The sequence below is a fragment of the Ruditapes philippinarum genome, unplaced genomic scaffold (genome assembly GCF_026571515.1).
Source record: "Ruditapes philippinarum isolate M1 unplaced genomic scaffold, ASM2657151v2 ctg4965_1_1_1_1, whole genome shotgun sequence".
Lineage (NCBI taxonomy): Eukaryota > Metazoa > Mollusca > Bivalvia > Venerida > Veneridae > Ruditapes > Ruditapes philippinarum.
The window spans coordinates 64275-88879 of NW_026856774.1; the positions used below are offsets into that span (position 1 = coordinate 64275).

General features: G+C 32.2%; 1 protein-coding gene across 1 annotated transcript in view; it reads right to left on the reverse strand.

The window, feature by feature from the left end:
* Nucleotides 1-326: 326 nt before the first annotated feature.
* The window catches only part of LOC132747665 (irregular chiasm C-roughest protein-like), a 73488-nt gene continuing 49209 nt past the window's right edge, over nucleotides 327-24605 (reverse strand). The window contains exons 4-14 of the mRNA XM_060737110.1: nucleotides 16958-17161; nucleotides 14027-14149; nucleotides 9758-10072; nucleotides 7803-7914; nucleotides 7211-7362; nucleotides 6570-6827; nucleotides 5915-6208; nucleotides 5472-5582; nucleotides 4637-4776; nucleotides 4136-4263; nucleotides 327-2334 (exon numbers count right to left, since the gene is read on the reverse strand). Coding sequence (XP_060593093.1) covers nucleotides 2058-2334; nucleotides 4136-4263; nucleotides 4637-4776; nucleotides 5472-5582; nucleotides 5915-6208; nucleotides 6570-6827; nucleotides 7211-7362; nucleotides 7803-7914; nucleotides 9758-10072; nucleotides 14027-14149; nucleotides 16958-17161 — 2114 coding nt within the window. The 3' untranslated portion in view covers nucleotides 327-2057. The remainder of the gene's footprint in view (nucleotides 2335-4135; nucleotides 4264-4636; nucleotides 4777-5471; nucleotides 5583-5914; nucleotides 6209-6569; nucleotides 6828-7210; nucleotides 7363-7802; nucleotides 7915-9757; nucleotides 10073-14026; nucleotides 14150-16957; nucleotides 17162-24605) is intronic.

The following is a 24605-nucleotide window of genomic DNA, read 5'->3' on the forward strand; positions in this document are numbered from 1 at the left end:
TGTTGTATGATAACAATATTATAATACAATAATACAATCATTGTTGTATGATGATGATGATGATGGTGGGTGTTATAATACAATATTACAATCATTGCTGCATGATAACAATATTATAATACAATAATACAAGCACTGATGTATGACTATAACATTATAATACAATTATTCTTGTAGGACAATGTTAAAATACAATCACTGTTGAACATTACTTATGATACAATATTACCATCACTGATGTTTGATAACATTGTTATAATACAGTAACTGTTGTATGACAATAATATTATAATACAATTTTTGTTGTATGACAATGATGTTATTACAATCACCATTTGATGAAATGACGTTGATGAAGGACAATGTGCAGTACCTAACATGTGTTACCAAACTCCCAATATCTGTTCAATTAATGAAGTTCATAGTATGAAGTTATTAGTTCAAGTGCAAACACACTTGTGTGAACATTTCAGGTTTTACAAAATTCAAGGCAGATATTTGTTTTTTTTAAAAATAGCTATTTCTATGTTTAAATGAGAACTTAATAAAGGCTGGTAATTTGCATAATCAGTAACCATTTTCTATAGATTTTAAAATTAGACAATTTTTCCAATTAAAGGCTCATTTTGCTTCAAAAATGTTATAATTTTTATTTCTTAAAAGCTTTTTATTTTTAAGTGTCTTGTTACATTTTCTACAAAGGTACTCACTGGCCTTTCACTAGAATCATGTTTTGTTTTACAGTCATTAGAAGAGTTAGGTACTTTAGTATTTTATATTGAAGACAAAATACCAATTTGTTTACAGTTTTCCTACTTTAATTACAAATTAATTCTCATTCAGTGCTGTTTTCATCACATGAAGAGCATCTAACATGCACTAAATCCATTATTTACTTTTTCTTTACAGGAAAAAAATGGTATTAATTTTGGAGGCCTAATTTGCCTTTTTAATTCCAGTTAGATTTAAGATTATTTGATGAAATGCCTCACAAGTACTTGAAAACTTAGTTGAAGTGCTGAAAATTTTCAAATAAATTATAACCATGATTTAAGTTTTATAGTCTTCTGGTGGCAACTGATGCAACCCCTGCCACCAGTACAGACCAAGATCAGCCAGCACATCCTTGCCACCTGGTCATGGTCTGCACTGTTCGTTATTCAAGCATTGTCATAAAATCCAGTTGTCAAAAAAAAACAAAAAAAATCTCTAAAACGATCAATAGTTTCGTCCAGATTGACAGGTTGTGTGAAAACATTTAATTTAATCAAGGACTTTTTTGCAGAACATGTGCTAATTAAAAAGAATGCAATGTGCATTACAGTCAATCATCTGGTCAATTAACAGTGTAATGATTAAAATGACTTGTCAATCTCTCTACCAACTACCAGTATCAATACAGGCACTTTACATTACTTCTACAAATTATAACACCAGCACAACACATCAACACACACATTTTCTTCCTACAGAAAAAGTTAATTCCGTTTCAGCTATTTTGAAAAGAAAATTTCCTATTTTTTTCTTCTTACAAAATTCCTTGACAAGAACTTTTCTTTCATTCTGTTACCAAGTTTGAAAAAACGTTTCATCAATCCATTTCTCACACAATTAATTTCCTTACATTTATGTTGTTTTCAACATATTTTCAAATAATTTCTTCCAATCAATGTGCATTACACCTGCATTAAATGAATATACACTCAATAACTTTCTATCAGAAAACTTGTCTGTTATCTATGTCTTTTCTGTTAGAAAAAAACCTTTCTTGCACAGATTTTGGAATGAGTGTCTTCTGTCTTTTCAATTCAGCTGGAATATTCTTATACATTCATTTATAGACACATTCTGCCTTCAACAGTTGTCAATAATCAACCTCATTTCATTAACTTGGTCGCTGGATGACTACACATGTACATATCTTCACTTTTACTCTGCAACCTTTCTTAACTATCCAATCAAATTGCACTTAACAACATTCAAAATTCATCCAATGAAATCACACTTCTTATACTTATAACACAATGACTGTTTCAAAACTGACCAATCAGAATGCCCTACACATTTGTAGCCAGTTTGGTTGTTGTAAAGTCAGCAGCAGGCAGTCTGAATGGTTCTAACGGTTCGGTTGAGATTCTACCGGAAGTAAAGTCTGTTGCCGACACTCGGCCACTATTTAAATTGTTTGCAGAAATTCGACCAGTTGTAAAGTCATTGACGGACACTCTACCACTATTTAGATCATTAGCTGTAATTCTACCACTAGTAAAGTCTGTTCTAGAAGGACTTCTGAACGTTGATGGAATATAACCAGTGCTGTAGCTGTTCTCAAACCTGAAATGGTGCGAGTAAAATGTTTATACTCTTTTTTTGTAAAGAATCTCAGATGAAGATCGACAAGAAATCATCAAACTTATAACCAGGTTTTTTTTGCCAAAAAACATATGTATAGTAAAAACCTAATGGGAGTGATGCTGCCAAAAAGATATAATCACAAAACCCAAGACAATATTCACCACTCTATTTTGTGTCTGTTAGTTTTGTAAGTTATTCCAAACTAGAAATGTGTCATCATGCCACGGATGCCCCCGCATGCACCCAAAATTTCAAATGTTATAATATTTAGTTCCAAATTTGTTTGCACAAATTATTTTTTTCATTCTAAGTTCAAAGCCCTTAAAACTTTTCAATGTTAACACAAACCATTTTTATACAATGTTCAAGGCACTGAAATTATTCAGTCTTAACCATTTTTATACAATGTTCAAGGCACTGAAATTATTCAGTCTTAACCTTTTAAAAATAGCATATTGCATATTTGTAGCCAACATAATGGCTATATACATTTCCACAAAAGTATGAGTGCTGAAACTGAAAGTTCAAAATTTTTCCAACATTCAGGAAAGATAAGTTTGTCTAAAATCATTGAACCACGACCAAATTCAAACTTAAACTGCTTATTCCTAAGATGTATCTATATTATTTTCAAAGTGAAAGGGACATAACTCTGCCAAAAAATCATCAAACCATGACCAAATTCCAACTTGACCTGCGCATTCCTTTGACATATCCATATGTCAATTTTGAGTTGAATATGTAACACTGTTGGGTTGATAATGAACAGAAACTGTAAATTTCATATCATTTTCAAAGTGAAAGGGGCATTACTCTGCCAAAAATCATTGAACCATGACCAAATTTGAACTTGACCTGCGCATTCCAAAAACATATCCATATGTCAAATTTGAGTTGAATGTGTAATATTGTTGGGGAGATAATAAACGGAAACTGAAAATTTAATATTATTTTTAAAGTGAAAAGGGCATAACTCTGCCAAAAATCATCGAACCATGACCAAATTTGAAATTGACCTGCGCATTCCTTTGACGTATCAATATGTCAAATTTGAGTTGAATGTTTAATACTGTTGGGGAGATAATAAACAGAAACTGAAAATTTCATATTATTTTCAAAGTAAAAGGGGCATAACTCTGCCAAAAATCATCGAACCATGACCAAATTTGAACTTGACCTGTATTTTCTCATGGCATATCAATATGTCAAGTTTGAGTTGAATGTGTTGTACCGTTGGGGAGATAATGAACGGAAACTGAAAATTTCATATTATTTTCAAAGTAAAAGGGGCATAACTCTGCCAAAAATCATCGAACCATGACCAATTTCGAACTTGACCTGTATTTTCTCATGACATATCCATATGTCAAATTTGAGTTCAATATGTGCAAGGGTTATTAAGATAATGAATGGAAACTGATGATGACGGAAGGACGGAATGACGGAATGACGGAACAGGGTAACACTATATGCCCCTGCCATTATATGGCGGGGGCATAAAAATTAAGTCTTGTTATCCTATATTTTTGCTGTTATTCCATAATAAGTCTGTAATTTTAAAAGCATTTAGTATGCAAATCTCTTAGATAAGACCATCAACTTCTTTTGCACTGTTCTGCTTACATGTCAGAAAATCCCACCAATCTATATAAAGGATCATCACATATTCAAGGTCATAACTTGCCTTACTTATAGACAGTTTAATGTGGTGAAACAAGAACAGAGAATATAAATAATAATCAAGAACATAAGAGTATATTATATATAAATGCATACACACCTGTTTAATGGACCAAGATCATCGCCATTCTGATCTGTATAGATATGACCATTTGTGTAATTAGTTGGCATGGTGCCATATCTCTCTGTGTCACCAACATATTGTCCATTCTTACCCTTCGCATCAACCTGAAATATATACATGTATATCAATTACACAATTTCTAGCATTTCTTTAATAATAAATTTAGTAATTTGTTATTTTTATAATTATAAAGTTTTTTTTGCAACATGTGACTACTACATAAACTGTTTCAATGTTGGTAAACATGTTGGACTTGTAATCTTAGAGTTGCTTCCCATATGGATTCAAACCCAGTCAGGGGCTAGCCATTGTGTTCTTGTGCAAGAAACTTGACACTCAATAAAATTTAGAATTTACTTTAGATTGTGTGGGAAATTATAATCTTATAGACATACTCACAGATCTGTTTCTGGAATAAACCAGTTCAACGAGTGTAAAGTTTCCTGCTCAAGAACACAAAAGAAATAACTTTTTTACCTCATCGAAGTCTGCGGAATATCTATAATTATAATCTTGTCTCCATTGATCCATCAGCGTAGATTTCGTCATCTCCGACGGTGACTCATTTTTGTCTCGTTTTCGGATCTCAGTGTTACTGTCCGTCTCAGCGTATGATTCTGAAGGGGATGCCACTATTCCGATCAATTTCAAAATTAACTTTACGTACATGATCAAAATTTTATGAGATGAAATCTAAATAAAATCTGAGAAACAATGATTCTGATGAGACTTAAAAAATGTTTTTGTTGTTTTTTTTTCTTTAAATTTCTTATTTAGATATTATTATAATGTTCTTTAAATATATATTTTTTCCAATTTATTACCATTGCAACATTGTTGTTTACCAAATTCTATACAAAATTTTAAAGTAATTTCACATGTTAATAAATTTTGAAAAGATATAAAAATAATGCCGGGTATTAAAAATTTTGAATAACCTCAATACATGTGAATGAAAAAAAAGAACAAACGTTTCCTTACAACCAGAATTCCTCTGATTATTATAAAAATCAAACCTATCTTTATTATTTACTTTAAAATGAAATGTGAGATTTCCAAAAAAATTAAACTAATAACTATAATTTCTTGTAAGTGCCAAAACACAAACAATATTAACAAATTTGGTGTTGAGGAAAAAATGGGATATAGTGTTGGAAACAAGTGTACAGCCAAGCATTAGAAGTGACCATTAAATAAAAGAAACCTTTTCTTCACTGTAACATGGTAATAAAATGTTATATTGTATAATTTAACTATAATGGCTTCAGCCAGGCATCAAAATTCCAAGCATAATATATTTCCCATTGTTTACCATTGTCTGAATGTCTGCATCTATGGTAACCGTACCCTGCCAGCCCAATAAATAAAATAACAGCTGCCGCGCCAACACCACCAGCAATCATCAATGCCACCGGCATCTCATCTGTAATACAAGCATCACGATAACCTCAGTGTCTGTACAAACTGTTCGTCTATCACTAAGACAGCGTTAATAAGATTCCAAAAGTTTAGATTTTAATAAATAATTTCTTTCATGAAAAATATATAAAGTACAATAATTATTCAGCCCATCCTTCTAACTTTCTGCTCTAAAATAATCAAGAACCTTGTAAGGCTGAAACTCACAATTACTTAGATGTAATGCAGAAAAAAATTATAAACAGTATAATTATATTATAAAAATTGGTGATAAATCAGATTTTAAAATTGTTTATCAAATTGACTCAACAAAATGTCAATACAACATAGGCCTACCTGTCTCTTCTAATGTGATCATTAATGATGCCATTCCCTTTCCATTGGTTACCGTACAATTATATACACCAAAGTCTTCCTCTTTAGCATTAATTATCTGTAGGTAACTTTTCCCGCCATACGGCAGTGGCTCCTCAGACGTTGAGAATCGTCCCGAAGTTGCATAATCTATGGGTTCACCGTTACGAGACCAGATAAAGATGGGTTTAGGGGAGGATATACTCATACATAGAATCATAATCTGTTCATCTTTCTCGCCATATTGTGTCACATCACTGATAATCTCTGGTGGACCTGAAAGTGAATAAAGTCAAGTTTTGACATAAATAATTTTTTTTTTTTTTCATTTTTTCATTTTTTTTTTCAAATAAATGTTACTTGTTTATATATGTAATGAAAACTTTCATTCTTGTTTCTAAACAATACCAAGGCACCAAATGAGAACTAACCTGTCTACATTTAAATTTAGTGTATTTTTAGCAAATGCAGGATTTCTTTTGCTGCATCTAAATGATGTGAAAAAAAGTGTGGAGTTTAGCAGTGTCTCTTTAATTTGGTATAAACCAGCGTTTTAAGATAAATAAATTGTACAAATTTCTTATTTAATGACCAATAGAAACTACATCACTGCAATAATAATTATCAGAAATCATACCATTTTCAGTGACATAAATATCCCTGCTGATTTCATTGAAGCCGAGAACCGTCGCTGTACACGTGTATACACCAAACATGCCCTCTCGTACACTTGGTATAACATATGTCGAGCTTGTGTGTAGAACAGTGTACTTCCCTTGACGTCGCCACGTTACCTCTGCCGTCGGATTGCCATCTGCCTCACACCGAAGTTCAGCGCGTTCTCCGACGTCAACAGGTACATGCTGCGGTTCTTTATCTTTAAATAATGGCCCATCTACAAAAGGAATTATAAAATTTTATTTTACCATTTTAGTGACTTAACTTTTGAATGTCACAGGTGGCAAGTCACACTTGTATGCCTATAAAACATGCATCTGTAATTAGAGACATGAACCTTTTAGATATAGAATATGTTTCTTCATTGAAAAATGTATATAATACTTCAACATTAACCCTTCTACTGGTTGATCTGTATATAAACTGTCTTTGGCATGAGCATAGACCTTGGTCAACCTAAAATTAATGGTCATGCATTCTAATTAGATTTGATACTGTTGGCTAATTAACTTTTTTTAAATTTCTTCAGAAAATCACCATTATCGATAATGGCTTGTTCCACAACAGGAAGGTGTTCATGTACATTTTAGGGTCACTTACATAATATATTCATAGCATGTTCAACTGATGTACTACCCACACTATTGGTAGCCTCACACTTTATAGTACTGCCATGGTATTTACGTGGCATCTTTTCTATACGATATTTGTTACTTGTCTGGTCTGGTATCAATTCTTCATCAATATACCATCTAAAACAATCAAATTTTTTCCATTATCATAACTTATGCAATAATATGATACATGTATATAAATAAACATTTTTGAAGTTTGGTTTTATGCCACAGTAACTGTTCACAGTGATTTGAAAATTGTCTACAAGGTTATATTGGTGGTAAATACACAAGACAATCTCTTATACAATATTTCAGGTAATGGGCTCTTCAGATAAAACAAATGCTCTCTTTAACAAGGTAGCTAGATATATTTCTCACATGAAAAAAGTCATTATCACCAGACGACATTTGACGACAACCAATATACTTTACTGCTTTATTGTCTTTGTATTTTATGAATAATCTTAAAATGACACTTAAATAAACAATAAATCAGACTGACATTAATTACCTCAACTTTTAATTATCAATATCATAATTCTATGAAAATCAAAGTTACACAACTCTTAACTTACTTCCAAGTTATTTCATACGGATTAGCCTCCCCTGAACATTTAAATTCTACATTATCAAATTCCTTCATAGTTTTGTCGGGATTACTGTGAACCATTCTAATCTTTGGAGCATCTGAAAATATATAACAACTCAATACATGAAAATCTTAAAAAAAATACTGATTATCAATATTAATATTATAATATTTTGAAAAGGATAAATTTATATCCCATTTGATTTCATTCTTTGTTGTTATAATCTTACGAATCTTGTTGACTGATCAAAATCGAAAAAGCTTGTTGAATAAAGTAATGTCAAATACATGTAGTATTGTTATATCTATTTGACAGTCAGTTATGCTTAAAGGTCCATTACGTCCTAGAAAATTGCTATTATTTTTATTTCTCAAAAGCCTCTCACTTTTCAAGTTCTGTTATGGTTTTGAAAAAGGTACCCATTGACCAATTACCTGAAGCAACTTTTTCTCCTGTTACAGTTATAGTGACTAAGTTTTTGGAATGGAAGTCAAAAAACTATTTGTTTACATTTTGCTTCTTAATGACAAAAAGTTACTAATTCTTATAGTAACAAAAATAAAGCTATAAGAAATTACTTCATAACCAATATATTTTAAGATATTTTAATCTATAGATGCCATTGTTGCACTTTTAACTGTAACTGAATTGGACAATTTAAAAAGTTTAAATTTCATTTTAATTTTTTTACAAAGTTTGTAATTGAAAAGGAAATGAATTGTTTTAAAAGGTAATGTTCTGCAATTCTTTGAGTGTTGTTTTCTAATGAAATTGATTGAAAAAAATCATGAACAAGGAAAGGCCTCATCATTTTCACGTCAATTAAAGCGTAAAATTCAGAACACTTGATGTTAAACAGTTGTAATTCATCCGAAATTTAGAACATAGCCGATTTTTGCACCAATCCCTCAGTTTTCAAGACACAAAAATCAATCACAAAGTCATGGCCAGGGAAAAGCAATCATGACAATGATAATGAAGATTTCTTCTCGAAATTCATACAGTTAAAACAGTTACTGTAAAATCTTTGTGGGGCACTTATTTCTGTGCTATTCATGGGTAGGTCAATCCACGATTTTTAGGTCCAAAATTTTTTATTTTGTGGGCTGTAACATCACTACATTATTTGCATTTCTTTTGTAAAAAAAAATAAGACAATCTATGCATTGAAGAAGCCACAAAAATGTCTTTTGTGACAAAACCATGAAATTTCACACCCACAAAACTAAATGAATTTACAGTATGCCACGAATCTTTCAACAATAAACTGCTGCAATGTCATTCCATTCACTGCCACTAGAAATACAACATGCAGATTCTGGCAGAGTTTGAAGCTATGCAGGTAATTAAAATGTTCAATCAATAACATAAAGAACAAATTGGCATCTACCATTAGCTTCACTTCCAATGCAATGACATCTGGAAGCTATTCAATCTATAAAAACTTCACAACAAAACGCAATGTCAGCGTTTTTCATGAAAAAAATCTCTATTCATCTGAAGTAAAAATTTATAACACTTTTCTTGCCTAAAATATTTTTTTCCGCTAACCAATGACTTCTTTATCCCATGAAATTATGCAAAAAAACATGCCATGGATGCTTTACTTGAGAATGGTCTTATTTTGGATGTGGTCTTTATTTGTGTGTGGTCTTTATTTGGGTGTGTGGTCTATATTCATGGGTGTGATCCTTATTTGGGTGTGATCTATATTCAAAGGTGTGGTCTATATTCATGGGTGTGGTCTTTATTTGGGTGTGATCTATATTCATGGGTGTGGTCTTATTGGGGTGTGGTCTTTATTAATGGGTGTGGTCTTTATTTGGATGTTATATCATTATTTGAATTGGTCTTTATTTCTTGGTGTGGTCTACTTGAATGTAATGTTTAAATACATGTGGCCCCTAAGTGCAATGTCATACACAAACTCATATACTTACACTGTACATCAAGAGTTGCCTGTGTCCACAAAGGATCCTGGTCTTTAAGAGCCCCATTCCATGCCCCACACTCGATCTTCTTCCCAGCATCTGCTGCAGTCGCTGTTATTGTCACAATTCCTGTTACATCAACACGCTTCCCATCAGTCTGTAGTGTTGCGACCTCAAACAATTTATCTGTAATTGTAACATCGTCTTTCTTCCATGTGATCTTCGGTTTTGGACGTCCGTTCAACACGCTACACGAGACATTTGTAGGTGTGTCAAGTCTAACTGGTATTAATGTACCTGATAACATTGGCCGGCTTGGCGGGACTGAAAATATATAATACATACAATAAGGTATATTCATGTACCGTATAATCTGTAATAAACACTCCACTATATAGATATTTCCTTATTTATCTTGGAAAATAACATGTCAGCAGAATCATTTTCAAATCATCACTTTTAAACATTATTCTAATCTTAAACAGAGCCCAAAGTCATGTAAGTAAGATAGTCATTTGTCTCTTTTCCTTTAGTTGGTACTGCCAGCAGTTTGCTCTGGAACATGAAAAGGTAAAATGACGCCACACAAGATGGTAAATTTTAAGTAAAGGGTAGGCAGGGAGGGGTTAACTTTATTCTTTTAATTCACTTAAAATATAAAGGAAATCTTATATCCGAATCAGTTTGATGTTGTAAAGAAATGGTTAATGGAACTTTGAGAAGGCCACTCAAAGCAGGGTATTGCTAGGGTCCTTGTTAATGTTCACAATTATCGTGTTTATCATGTGCTTAAAATATAGAACTATCTGTATTTTGTAAGCAAATGAATAAATAACCATTCAAAACACTATGAGAGATTCTCTTTGGAACCAGTCTTAAACATTTAATTTCCTGTTTATATTAAACAGTACACTTCAATTTGTTCACAGTCTACAATTTAAGTTATCATTCTTCACTACAGACACTTTGATTTAATTTCAATGTTTAACTGATAGAAGAAAATAAACAATTGATTATCTGTGAGGACCTACTTTACAAACGTGGGTATCACAAAAAATCTAAATCTTGACAAAATTAAACAAAATATTTAGGAATAATGTAGTTAACAATACATTTACATCAAAGAAAACTTGTACACAGTCTACTGTATAACAAGACTTCTCATAGATAAACAGTTAACAAGAAACACTAGTTTCCTTGTTATTATAATTTTCTAAAAGAAAATACATAAATGAAATCAAGATAAAGTTTTACACAATCAAATTTGTCTTTTTGACACTTTGTTCTAAATCTAAAACTATGATGCTCCATTGATGAAAACCAAGAAGTCTTTTGCTCTGTAAAATAGCATAGCCGAGTGGTTAACGCATCTGTCTAGTAATTAAATGATCGCTAGCCGCATAGGTTCAAACCCGGTCAGGAGCAAGTCGTTATTTCCTTGAGCAAGAAACTTTACAATCATTTCTAAGTACTTGTTGGTTCCAGGAATGGATTTGAAAGTGTGTCTATAAGCTTATAGCTTCTTACACAATCAAACTAAAATAAATTCTGTTTAAATCAAAATAGCACATGAAAGTGTTTATGTCTAATATAATACAAGTGGGGTACCTTATGACTGATAATGTTATTGATACAGACAATGGTCAATCTTGGTCATCTTTCAATACAAAAACATACTCAGGTTAACAGAGAATAACCACGAGTGTTGGGTACTATTTCATACTGAGACTGGTGACCAGTTGAAGCAACAGTGGGCTAAAACCTTATACATGAGTTAGATGTCCAAGTGCTTAAAAAAAAAAGAATATAGATAGTCCAGACCAAAGAAACAATAGAACTTTGTAGAATATATGAAAACTTACGAAATACTTTTTCACTATAATAATGAAAGTAGGCAAAGCCTATGAACTAGGAAATCAGATACAAAAAAAAATTTGTTCATTTTTCATTTTAAATTTTTCGTTTTAAAGGATCATTCAGTAGTTCATGCACCGCTTATGTTTTCAATCAGAACACATAGACGATTCTTAAACCAAAAAGTTGTGATTTTTCAGTTGTCAGAATACTGTTCATCGATCATCCTTGAGTTACAAAAAATGGCAGCTCCCAACTAGAAATGACACTGGGAATTTCACTGATATGTATAGAAATCTATATGTATTTTTAATTGTCTTTTATTTGATTTCCTTTTAAATATACACATGTAGTCTATAGCCAAGCAAGCTAAAGCCCTGCAGCCTTTGATTTCCCCGTATTAAAGAACAACTCTAAAAACTTGCAGCATATCATTCTACAGCAGTAGTAACGACACAGCCTGGTTCATACATTTTTCATCATGATCAGGGTTGATAGATGCTTTAATTAAAGGACAAGCTTCTGATATACATTTATCTTCCTTGACAAACCCAAGCTGCCAGCAATATATCTAGATAGGCTTTTAAAACACAAGGACAAATTAACCCCAATGATATCAGATATTCTGTTTGGATCAATACTAGCTTTTATTTTATTTGCACTTTAATCTGGATCTATTCATTGGCGCAATTTTAGGAATTTCAACAGTTACTGGTCAAAATTAATATTGACTATGTACTGAATGACATTGTTGTTATTAATGGAGGCTTTAAAAAAATATTTCATATAATTTTAGAGAAAAAATCTACATTTTTTTGGTAAAAAACCCCAAACAAACAAGAGTTTTTCATTTGAATATACTAATATGACGTTCAAGAAGACCTTTCACAGGTAGGCTTGAGATTTAAAATCTATTCCTGGTTATTGGACATTTGACCTTTCATATTCTGGTCATTTAAACTGTCTTAAACTAATTGTCTGTCAGGAAAAACCAAAATTTAAAATGATTTTATACATTAGTCAATATACCCGTCTTTATTGAGCATGAAATGCATTCACACAAAAAATTCATGTCAATACCATAACTGCAGACTTCAGGAAATTAAATCACAAATGGGCAAAGATAAAACGCATGTTTTCTAGAAAATTATGTAACATGTGCAGGAACATTGATCCTTTTTTATCTGATCTTTTTTTACAAGCAAATTACATTACTACTTCATTTTTTATACTCATCATTTTTTACTTTTTTTAAATTTCCAGAAAAAAGTATCAAAATATTGGCAGCTCAAGCCACACAGGCAGAATGTTAGAATGTTCAAACAACATCAAAGAAAAGTTCTGCCTACACATATAAAAGGTCATGATATTTTAGAATGACTTATTGTAAATTTTCAAGACCAGTGGGTAAAATAAAACAGGGAAATATTGTAAAAACTGAAACAATAAAATCAAGCTGTATGAGCTATTATATGTTTCCCATGATTCCCTCCAGTTACAAACTGTTGTCTATTTTTACAGACAATTATTAAGGATGGCTGCAGTTTTATTTCTGCCAATATAAAGTTGGATCTATAATTATATTTGCTGTGAAGAAATAGAAATTTGGTTAGTCTTGTTCCATTCAGACAAATTTGATTTGGTTTTAATGAATTTAAGTGACACCAACACAAGTTAGTATGGCGGCATTCCAGCTTTACTGGTGGAGGAAGACCTCAGGTGCCTGTCAATGCACAAGCAGTGTTCTAAGTAAAACCACTAATGTGATCAGGAAGCTAACTGGATAACTTCCTTACATAAAATAATTCAAAGTTCTCTGAAGGCTTCAAATGCACAGTAGTGAGTGGAGGGGGCATTAGTGGTTCAAAGTCAACAACCATAACCACTTGGATACAGAGAAACTGACTCTGCTGCCATTGAAAACTAGTCCACTGACAAATACAAAAGGTTCACTGACAACAAAAGCCATATCACTGACAATGACAGTAGTTTATCTGACAAAGAAAGCTTTTTACCTCCTGTATATAAGTAATGGAATTGCCCATCTTTGAATTTGGATTTGTCCATTCTAAATATAAGGGATTTCAATATCAAAATACAAATATTGAGCCGCTTACAATATCGAACCTGTATCAAACTGTCAGGATTGACTTTATACAGTAGACTGGTGGCAAAGGTTGATCACTTTTGGTGTTTCAAGCAGATTAAAGAATAAACCCTTAATATGCAGAATATTTTAAATGAACTTGTCCCACTTCCATTTTTGGGACTGTCCATTATGAATTTTAGGGATGTCAATTTGAATAAAGTTTGTCAGCCAGCAGTATAGAGCCTGGTCAGACTGCACAGGTGTGCAGGCTGGCCTGGCTCTATACTGGTGGCAAAGGCTTAATGCTATCTGTTCTAAGGTTAAGAACTACTTACTAAGAACTGTGATATAAGCAACATCACTGACTATAAATGGTTCATCGTTCATCGCGCTGACCTGACACGAATAATGACTGTCATCTTCTAGTTCTAACTCTTCTATCTTCAAACTATATTCATCTACAAATATATAAAATATCATACTTGTAACATTATCTACATAACAGTGAGAAAATATGGACACAAGGTTCCATAGTACAAGTTTTGTTTTAAGAATGAATTATGCATATTAATCAAAATAAAGCTAAGCTTTTCAAAAAAAGCATACTGTGGCCAAACTGTATGATAGTACCTCCATCAAAAAATAAATTTGACAAAGCTTAAAGAAAACATGTCTTTTCCAAGCAACGATTGCATACCTTTTATTCAACAAATTAGATCATTTACATGTAAGTTATGATGTAAGTTTTGGTGATAAAATCATTACCAGGTAAGAAAAAAATGTTAAATTTTATAAGTACTGGGGTGTTTTGTTGAAAAATATTTACTGAGAGAGTACAATTTTATGTTTTGTATGTTACTATGAAATTACTACTGAAGTTAAAACATAATATGTTAACCAAACCCAAACCGACCAATTCAGAATATATCAACTAAACTTTTTTCGTACAGTGTAACTTTCTTTCAGCCAATACATGCCAGATTTATATTTAATTACCACAGAGTTATATGGTGAACATTTGTAATTAGATAAAACCACAAATTTCATCAATATGTAATACATGTATATACTGGGGTAATTAAACCATGTGACATCTCTGGACATTTTATCTTCATCTAATTGATTTATTTAAATGTAACAATTACACCCTGCCCTAATAGCTAGAATTAATCTACATATATTAGATATGTAATTAATTAATCAGCTATATAATTATATGACTGAGCACATTGTAAGACATTGTGAACAATATCATAATTTACATATCAGTAAACCAGGCATGTTTTCTTCTGCTATCCCAGCATATTTCTCACCCCTATAACCACAGGAAACTCATGTGATAAGATAGGAAATCAAGGCATGGTTCCAAACCATGTTGATTATAAAATGTAGTATTGTAAATCATTAGATTCTAGAATTGTGACATAAAATAAGATTCTAGTAATTTGTAATAAAACTACAAAAACAGGATCGCTTGGGGCATATGGCTTTTAACTGTCTACTTGTGACATTTTAATGACTGAAAGCAAGGGAATGAATTCCTGAAAATTTCAGGGGCCATGACTCTAGATAAAAACTTCAATATTACACTGATGTAAATAAATATTACCACAATACAAAGAATTGCAATAGGATATAGATTTTTGTACATGACATATCGCAATTTTAAAAGCCTCTGTCAATCTTTTTAAGATATATATAATACCAGACAAAACTTCGAAAGACCTAAAAGATCAGGAGGCCTTCAGCAAAGAAAATCATCAGTTTCTGTGCATAATATAAATTGCTGGCACTGAAAGCTTTTACAATGTAAAAGAATTTGAATTTGCCCTCAAAAACTCTTTGTTCTTGTCAAGTTGACTTAACAACAAACTCTCTTCTTCCAGCACACATAATAAAAATCCCATGTACAATTCAAAGTGACATTTACAAGTACCTGCAATGAGTACATGCTTTATATAATGGCCAGAAACTGCACCATAAATTCAGTCACTCAATTACTCACTTTCAAGTCTCTTCTAAGATGTGCCAGTGGCTAAAAAACTATCAATTACAACTGGTGATTTTTCCACATCTCTTTTCATTATTGTAAGTAAAGCCTGGGGCTAGAACAATACAACTTATCCCTGTCTGTAATTATTACACCCACAATTCATTTCTCCGACAATTCCTTCCATGTAATCATGTCTATTACACCTTTTATAATTGGATAAAAAATCTCGGAAGTATTACCCCCTATCAATTATTACCCAACTCCATAGAACTTTTCTTTATTTTCAACATGAGCTCAAAGAATGCGTGAAAATTAAATTTATTATGAAATGGCGAAGCTATAATTTTCGCTAAGAAATTCTCCTAAATCACACATCAAATAATTCATTGAAAACACATTCTCTTTTTCTTGAAGCTTTGATGGAAATTTGCCAGTTATGCAATGAGGCATGAAAATTAATGATATTTTAAAACACCCAATTTTCAAATAAATTGAGGGGGATATTCATCATTTGAAAGATGAAATTTTATTCGTATTAATTAAGAACAATTATCTTAATATAGAAACCATATAGAATATTTTAGCAAAGATATGAATTACAACTTAACCTTAATTTACTTTAAATCAGCTGCAATGTATAAGAGAATTGTAAACTTTCCCCACCAACCCACAACAGTTTACTTATTAACTAGGTCTTCACCCATACTCCATACTGCCAGGCCAGTGCTTTGGCTTTGCTTTTGGGGGTGGGGGAGATAAGTCCAACCCAACTGTGTTGGGAGCATTTAGCAGAGATTTTATCATCTATCTATAATCTAAAATTAATGTTAACCGACTAAGTAAATCTAAAGTGATTGGATATCATGTTTGTTGTATGAGCATTAATAAAGGTACAGTATATAACTTACTAAGTAAATGTTTGGTTCAGAAAATTTCAATTTTCTTGCTTTACTTTTATATTGCAAAATATATCCGGCTTATAAGAAATACATATATGTTTGTGATAAATAAGACTCTTAGCCTAAAGGGATGGCCTAGTGGTTAAGGTGTATGCCTCTCAACCCAGAGATCATGGGTTAGAGCCCTTATTTGGTTACGACCATGTTTCTTCACATGACACCATTACTGGTTAGTTCCAGGAAGCGGACTTGAAAGTAATGAATATAAGTTGCAAAAACTTGTTTCGCAATCAAGCTATAACAAATATGTCTAGTAAATGAAATAAGATTTTGAATCGTATTTTGTATTAATGTATCAATTTTTGAACTGTTACCTGTAGACTCTGTGATACCCTTGGTCCCTATCATGGTGTACCTCTGAAAGCCAGGCAAGTCTCTCTTGGTACCAAGTCCAAACCCTCCGCGTGTCCACTGTACAATGCCAACTCGGTTCTTGATAATACAACGTAAAACTATAGTCGAACCTTCAACAGCAGACTGGTTAGTGGGCTGCTTGTAAAACTCTTGAACGCTCATAACTGAAATATATTAACAAGTATATTTGAATAATTTAGAAATCAATTAATTCATGTACAAGTATTTCTGCCAGCAAAAAGAGCAAGTATAATCATCTTTTCACTTAGTGACACATCTTCCTGTACTATGAGTGTATCCAGCCTAAAACGTAAACGTTACAGTTTGCTGCTTATATTGAGACATCAGAAATGCCTTTCAATAACATTGCCTTATAATCAAACATTTGACAATTACAAAATTAAATAGGACATGACAGTTACATGTACATATATTCTGCAGGGTAAAAACATTTAAAATTAGCTATATACATTATCAAATTAGAGAAATAAAAGTGATAACAGTTTTACAGCATGTTACATTTCAGACATGATGTACTTCACTTCTTTGACATTTTATTTGTTTCCATGTTATTCTTAAATTTTCCAGCATTAAGAGAAAATAAACAGAGGCATGGAAAAAGACAATAATCGTTAGAGGGTGGGGTAATAGTTGATCTACTAACAGGGTGTGTTACACAATATATCTCAATATGTAATAGATAGATATACAGTTGATAGATTTCCGAATGTTACGACATCGTGACACGCAATCGTTCTTTACCCACAATCCTTAAAATAATCCTCGACCATTAATATAACTATCAATTTTCCAACCCCACTGTGTGTGTTTATTGCTGACAAATTCACAGACATTACGACTGTCTACAGAAACATAAACGACAGTCAATCAGAAAGAATATAAAGAAATATATAATTTTGTTACAAAGTTCACAAACCACTGGAGATTTCTACAGTTTTCTATAGTAGTATAACTTGCATTTATTACAACAATATCAATACCTCACATCTTCGTTCTCTGGCCGCTTTTTTTGCGATTATTATTTACGAGAACATAGAATAATAACCTGCGCAGCAAAACAGGGTAATAATATTATAATAACATCATAATAAACATCATAATAATGTATCACAATAAACAACTAAACAGTCATGATAAAATGTGCAAATGTATTTCAGTCTGCATGTTTTTATGGGGTAATGTAATATTACTTTCATTCCTGGAGATGAAATAATGACGGCACATTATATCTCGCAGCTGCCCCAGTTATTACATGTTGAGATAAATATAATATCACACTCAAATCCTTTTTGTCCCAGCTACCCCAGTTATATGAGATATAAAAAAAATATCATAATGGGAACAACATCCGTTTTTTCTCTGCTGCACCCCACTCTACCCGCGTCCCAGCCCTCTTACGCCTTGAGATAAGTAAAATATCACATTGGTATCCGACCATGGACTGCACTGTCAGCTATTTACCTCGTACTCACTTGAATTTTTCCCTTAAAATGATTTTTTTGTTTATTTTGGTTTTACGTCACACCGTTACATTATAGGTCGTAATGACAACGTTCCAGCTTTACTGGTAGACGAAGACCTCAGGTGCCCTTCCGTGCATTATTTCAGCCATGAAAGTAAATCCACAGATGTTCTGTAAGCTAGCTGGATAGCTTCCTCACATGAAAGAATCCAAAGTCCCTGTCAGGATTCGAACCCACAGTGGTGAGGGCAAATGGTTTGAAGTCAACGACCTTCACCACTCGACCACGGACGCCCCTTAAAATGATGAATGGTTTTTGTCCAGATTTATAGATATACTGTCATATACAAGTCCATTTTAGATCTTTTGAGGGGTAAGGGATAAAAAAAATATAGAAGTAGACCAAAATAATTTTAACCAATAATGCTTAAAAATATGTGTTAGCTCAGCATTATTTCATGTAAGTGTTCAGAACTTATCATAAGTGAATGAAACTTTAGTGTCATTTATCCTGCAAAAACTAGCAGTAAACAATGGTATAACAGAATACCTCTCTAGGGAGGTACTACAATATCAACACATGATGTGCACATTTATGTCTGACTTTATTACACAACAATAAGTCCTTGACAACTTGAAATGTTTAACCATGATGGCGCTTGAACACTAGAATCTTAGGCCTTTATATTGTATGCATTCTTAGAATGTAAACTTGTCTCTGAGACGGTAGATATATCATGTTTTTTGCACATAATTGTTGTTTGTTTAAGTTTTAATAAAAATTTGTATTGTATGCAATAAACTTTGCAATAATGAGTAAAGATATTTTTAACAAGAGCTGTCAGTTTAGTCAGAGCGCTTGACTTTTCCCGGTGCTTAACAGTAAAAAAAGGTGCATTTAACTCTGTAAAAAGGGTTAGGGGACCCGTGTTCATAATGTTAAATATTCACAAAGAATAAGTATGTGAAGTTTAAACCCATTCCTTTATGCAGTTTTGGAGATACTAAATTGTGCACACAAATTTAGGTCTAACACCAGCACTGTGGTGAATACAATGGCTCTCCTTATTCTTCGATCAGTCAAGCTTAGCTAATGTCCCAGGTGAAATGTGTACCACGGTTGGTCAACGTAGTATTTCATGGTTTTTGATATCTGAACATGTTATTTCTTGGTCGTCAGTGAAAAACCATCAAATGCCATGGTCACATCATGGTCTAAGTGCTGAGTATGACCATGTTATAACATGGTCATTCTGCATATCAATAAGCAATCATGAAAAACCATGGTCTACCATGTAACAAAATTACAGACCATGGTAAAATCACAGTAAATGACCATGAAGTACCATGGTGTACTATAAACATAATTTTTATGTCAGTAAATACTTATATAAATTAAATAAAAAATATGAAACACTTTTTTCCCCTACCAAAAGGGATATGAAAGTTACATGAATAATGTTAAAAGAAAAGAAAAAGTTGACCCTTCTGGGGTTTGAACCCACAGCCCTTAGTTGCATTGTATTAAACAGTAGTCCTAGTCTTATAATTTGAATACTCTTCAAAGCTGACGTAAACCATACCACAATGCAACATTCAAACATGGCGTCCAAATCCATGTGTGATTGTGTCAACAACATAATATATTTGTTTTAAAGTGTTTAAACAATGGAATTAATCACTCAGACTTTGCTAACATGTTTCCAAACACCCAGATTTTATATTTCACAATTGGATTGAACAAACATTATGGAATAAACACTGATAAAGATGCAAACACAAGGAAAATATACATGTGGGAAAACGCGGGAACATTTTAAAAAGATGAATGGCAAGCACTGTTTGTTTTATATGCAGGCTAGCTGGTTAATATCTATCAGACCAGAATGGATATTTAATGTATGGTACATTGCCAAATGCTTCAAATGACCATGGAATTAGGATAAAGTGACAAGTCTGGCAAAGTATACAAATAAAAGTGATCACAAGGGACCAGCATATTAAACATTACACAAAGAATATGCAGGTTAATTAACTTTAAAAGAACATAAGATATGTTTGCCTATGTAAAAACTGCACACTCTCAAATTCAGTCAAGATATTCATAGTTTTATGTATACTATTATTATGCTAGTCTACATCATAAGTAATTTACGTAAGTCATCTTACATAGGGGCTGTGTAACATAACATGGTCAACCATGGCTAACCATGATCTGCATGTGAGCCATGTTAGTTCATGTTATTTCATGATAAAACATGATACATTTCACCTGGGAATAAATTAACATGGTAGAACATGGTGTAAGTAGACATGAACTACCATGTTATTTAATGGTAGACCATGGTGTTAGCAACCATGGTTAGGTGACCATGAAAAGCTGTGGTGCCATTTAACAAAACATGGTCTACTATGGTAGTTTATGTATAAATATTGACCTATATCATTCATATTTACATGACAAAGGAAACTCAACTCTGATATCAGTTTCAGATGTGCAAAGAGAGAATTTAGACAACGTATTAGCACAGACTGTTTAACTGTCTATTTATATCATATTTTATCTGATGTTCATTATTCTACTAATACAAAATGAAATCAAATTCAACCATAATCAGGTCCTCCCCTTGTTTATTATATATAAAAATACTAACATGGTGCTAAACTTAACAATAAATTATGATACAAATGTAATACAACTGATTACACAATGATAGAATGGAAATATTCTTTCAGACACAAATCATAAAATGATAGCTAACTGTGGTTTAATACAATACAATCATGTCTGTTTCTAGAAAATAATGTTTCTAATCAAAATAAAGACAGGCATACATCATGTTTCGCTACTTGTAACGGAGCATGGTGTAACAATTGCAATGCCGGGTCAACCGATACATACCATGATTTGCAAACCCTTTTACCACCCATATTTGATCAAAATAAAGGTAAGTGTACATGGACAATTACAAGCACTTTATAACCTTGTACATGTAATTGTACAAATTGACAATCAAATTAAAATTTATTTTGCGAGTGTTTGATAATTAAAACTTAAAATCCTTTAAAACCCGATCATATTATTTAAATTACACTTAATAAGTGTTAAAGGCACATTTTGAAATATCTGATACATAATTAGCAACGTCACATTGTAGGAATAATTAAATCTAAATGTCCCTTTAAATCATTTTAGACAGGCTACACATGTACATTATCAGGTAGAGAATGGAAATTTAAGGTTCTTTGATTGAGACAAGTAATACATGTTAAATCTGATAATTTTACAGTCAGTTCATGCCTGCTGGTTAGACAGTGGTGTAGGCTTGGGCTTATCAGTAAAAGGTGAAACAATTTTGGGGAAACAAGACATGTACTGAGCCTGGTGTTACCAATGTATCAGGCTTGGGCTTATCAGTTTGACAGGAGTTTATGTAGACGTTGTTGCTGGTCTACAGCTAGATGTATATCACAACAAATCATGATAGAGTACCTGGAAATATCTACATCATCAACAACAACAACAACAACATATCAAATATAGATCATCAACCATGTAATTACTTGTTGCCTTCAAACCTTCAACTGTCCAGACTAACACATGATATATAGCTTCTTCTCCACCTCACCATTGCTTACAATATACTCTAATTTAAAACTTCCCAGTCTTCCTTGTGTACTGTTAATTTTTGCGACAGACGCGCCCTCAGGAGCGTTCAGAGCTAAGTCATCTACACATGGGATTTCGTTGGCTACAATCGCGCAATGTGTCCTAAACCAATTAACAGCCCAAGAAATAGTACATGAATTTGATCCTTCAAAACTCCCATACTTTGTCTGGATATCTTAATGTCTTCCATATTTAGCCTTTTCAATTTCAAATTAAGTTATCCAAGTTAAAATATGAACGTATATTATTGATAAAAGCGTTGTAGTCCCGTAGTATTATTGCGCAATATGCAAATTACTGCTGAAACGATTTACCGCTGTCGAAAAAGTAGGACAGCAAATTATACTACAATAAAGGTGTAACCTCTGAGTTCCAAGACATTATTAGTAGGAAATAAATATTTCTACATTATACAAAACATTATTATTAACAAATCAAAAGTTTTTCGTGACTCTAGGATAACTCGCGCATTAATAAAAGAAGAACTATTTTCGTGACTCATACCGCGGGTTTAGCTGAATATCCAGCAGTTATTAATATATTAGATACAGTACAATGGTTAGTATAAAATATCTATTTTTGAAAATGCATGTAAGAAGAGAGTTTTACAACACTTTACCGCCATGTAGTCTTTCATGGTAAGGAAGTTATAATATCAGTTCTACTTCCGATTCTTGTGGTTTTGTTTACATATTTTACTAGGTCATGATATGAGTTAACCTTCGCTATTCTAAAAATAGATTCTTCTTCACCTGTTCTGATTTTTGGACAGGCGATTAGGAAGTACACATTAAACATGTAATTAATAAACCAGCGGATTACATGCAATACTTTTAGAAATTCTATACAATTGTAAGAAGCAAACAAGTTGAAAATGGAATTTAGTGTGAAGTTGAAAAGGACAACTAAACACTGTAGTGCTTAAGTGACATTTAAATTAAAATAAAAATGATGTGCTCTGGCCTCTACATCTTTACCTTGTAATAAAAAAAATCTAAGAAATACACTATTAATTGCGGATGATTTTAACCAATTTTCTTTTTAATGAGACATATCCAAGAGAAATAAAAATACAAATGACTTATATTTTATTGTCTGTATGCCCACTATGATATAACACAAAGCAATTCTAAATAGCATTCTCAAATGTATAATGTATTATGTTTGAAGTTTATTTGCCTGGATTTATTCTAGAAATATTTCGTGGATAGTTTTTTTTCTATTTACATATCATTTCTTAGAATAAATCGATAAGGACACTGATTTACAAGTTTGACCAGAGTTTTTAGGCATAAATTTCATTCTGTATTTAAGTGCTTGAAAGTAGAAAATCTGAATTATATCAATTTGGGACACAAAAAATATTGCTCTACAAATCTCGAACTTGTATGGAACAAATTTTCTCTGTTATATATTTTGTGTTTTGTTGTTGTTTTTTTTTGTTTGTTTTTTCTAAAAGAAGCCTTAATGTCTCTCCGGTTGCATGTCCGTCGCATTCAGTGCTGCAGCACTTTGATTTAATTATGCCAATTCTAGCTTTATCACCATATAAATCTAGAGACATGCTTTTATGTGATCAAAGTAAACTAAATTATTTCCCTCTTAATCTCATGCAAATTTATAGGTCAATGTTCACTAAATCATTTCCTTTTCAGATCATGTAAATTCATTGGCCAAAATACACTAAATCATTTTAATTATTACTTTCTGTTCAAAAGACACCATTTTGTTACTTTGTACATATATATGCATTTCCTAACCAATACAAAATGTTTCATTTCTGCCTTTCTGCCAATTAAGAGTAACTCTCTGATATACATAATATATAAAGAAAGGTTTTAGGCATATAAACTTTATTCCCGATAAATTTGGTAAATTGGCCATTGTAATTCCTATGAGACACATTATATACATACATATTTATATCAATGAGGCACTATTTTGTTTGATCAACTTTATGATAGTACACTAAAGGTGGTTAATATACATTATGCTGACCAAGATATCTGTCAGGAATCATGTCTGATGGCCTGAAAAGTGGTGAAAACAGCAGTTTCTCTGGCGCCATATATAGGAGAAATGTAAACTTAGATATAAATATAGCTTCTTGGTCTACTCTCATTTATTTTCTGACCAACATTGGCTTGTACCTACGTACCTATGTGCAACAAATGTAGAGCCTGGAAATGTAGCACATCCATTATTTCACTTGGACAATTTATATACAATAAATCCCTCTTCATTTATTTTATAATGATCAAGTTTTATGTCACAAAATTTAGGTCAAAATGGCAACTTAAGATTACTTCAGGTGAGTAGAGCCACCAACCTTCCATCACCTATAGCTCAATAAACTTTTTTTATATGAAAAGTCCCTGCCAGGATTTTATCCCACAGCTTTGACATGTAACTGGTATAAAGTAAGCAACCTTAACCACTAAGCCACAGAAACCCC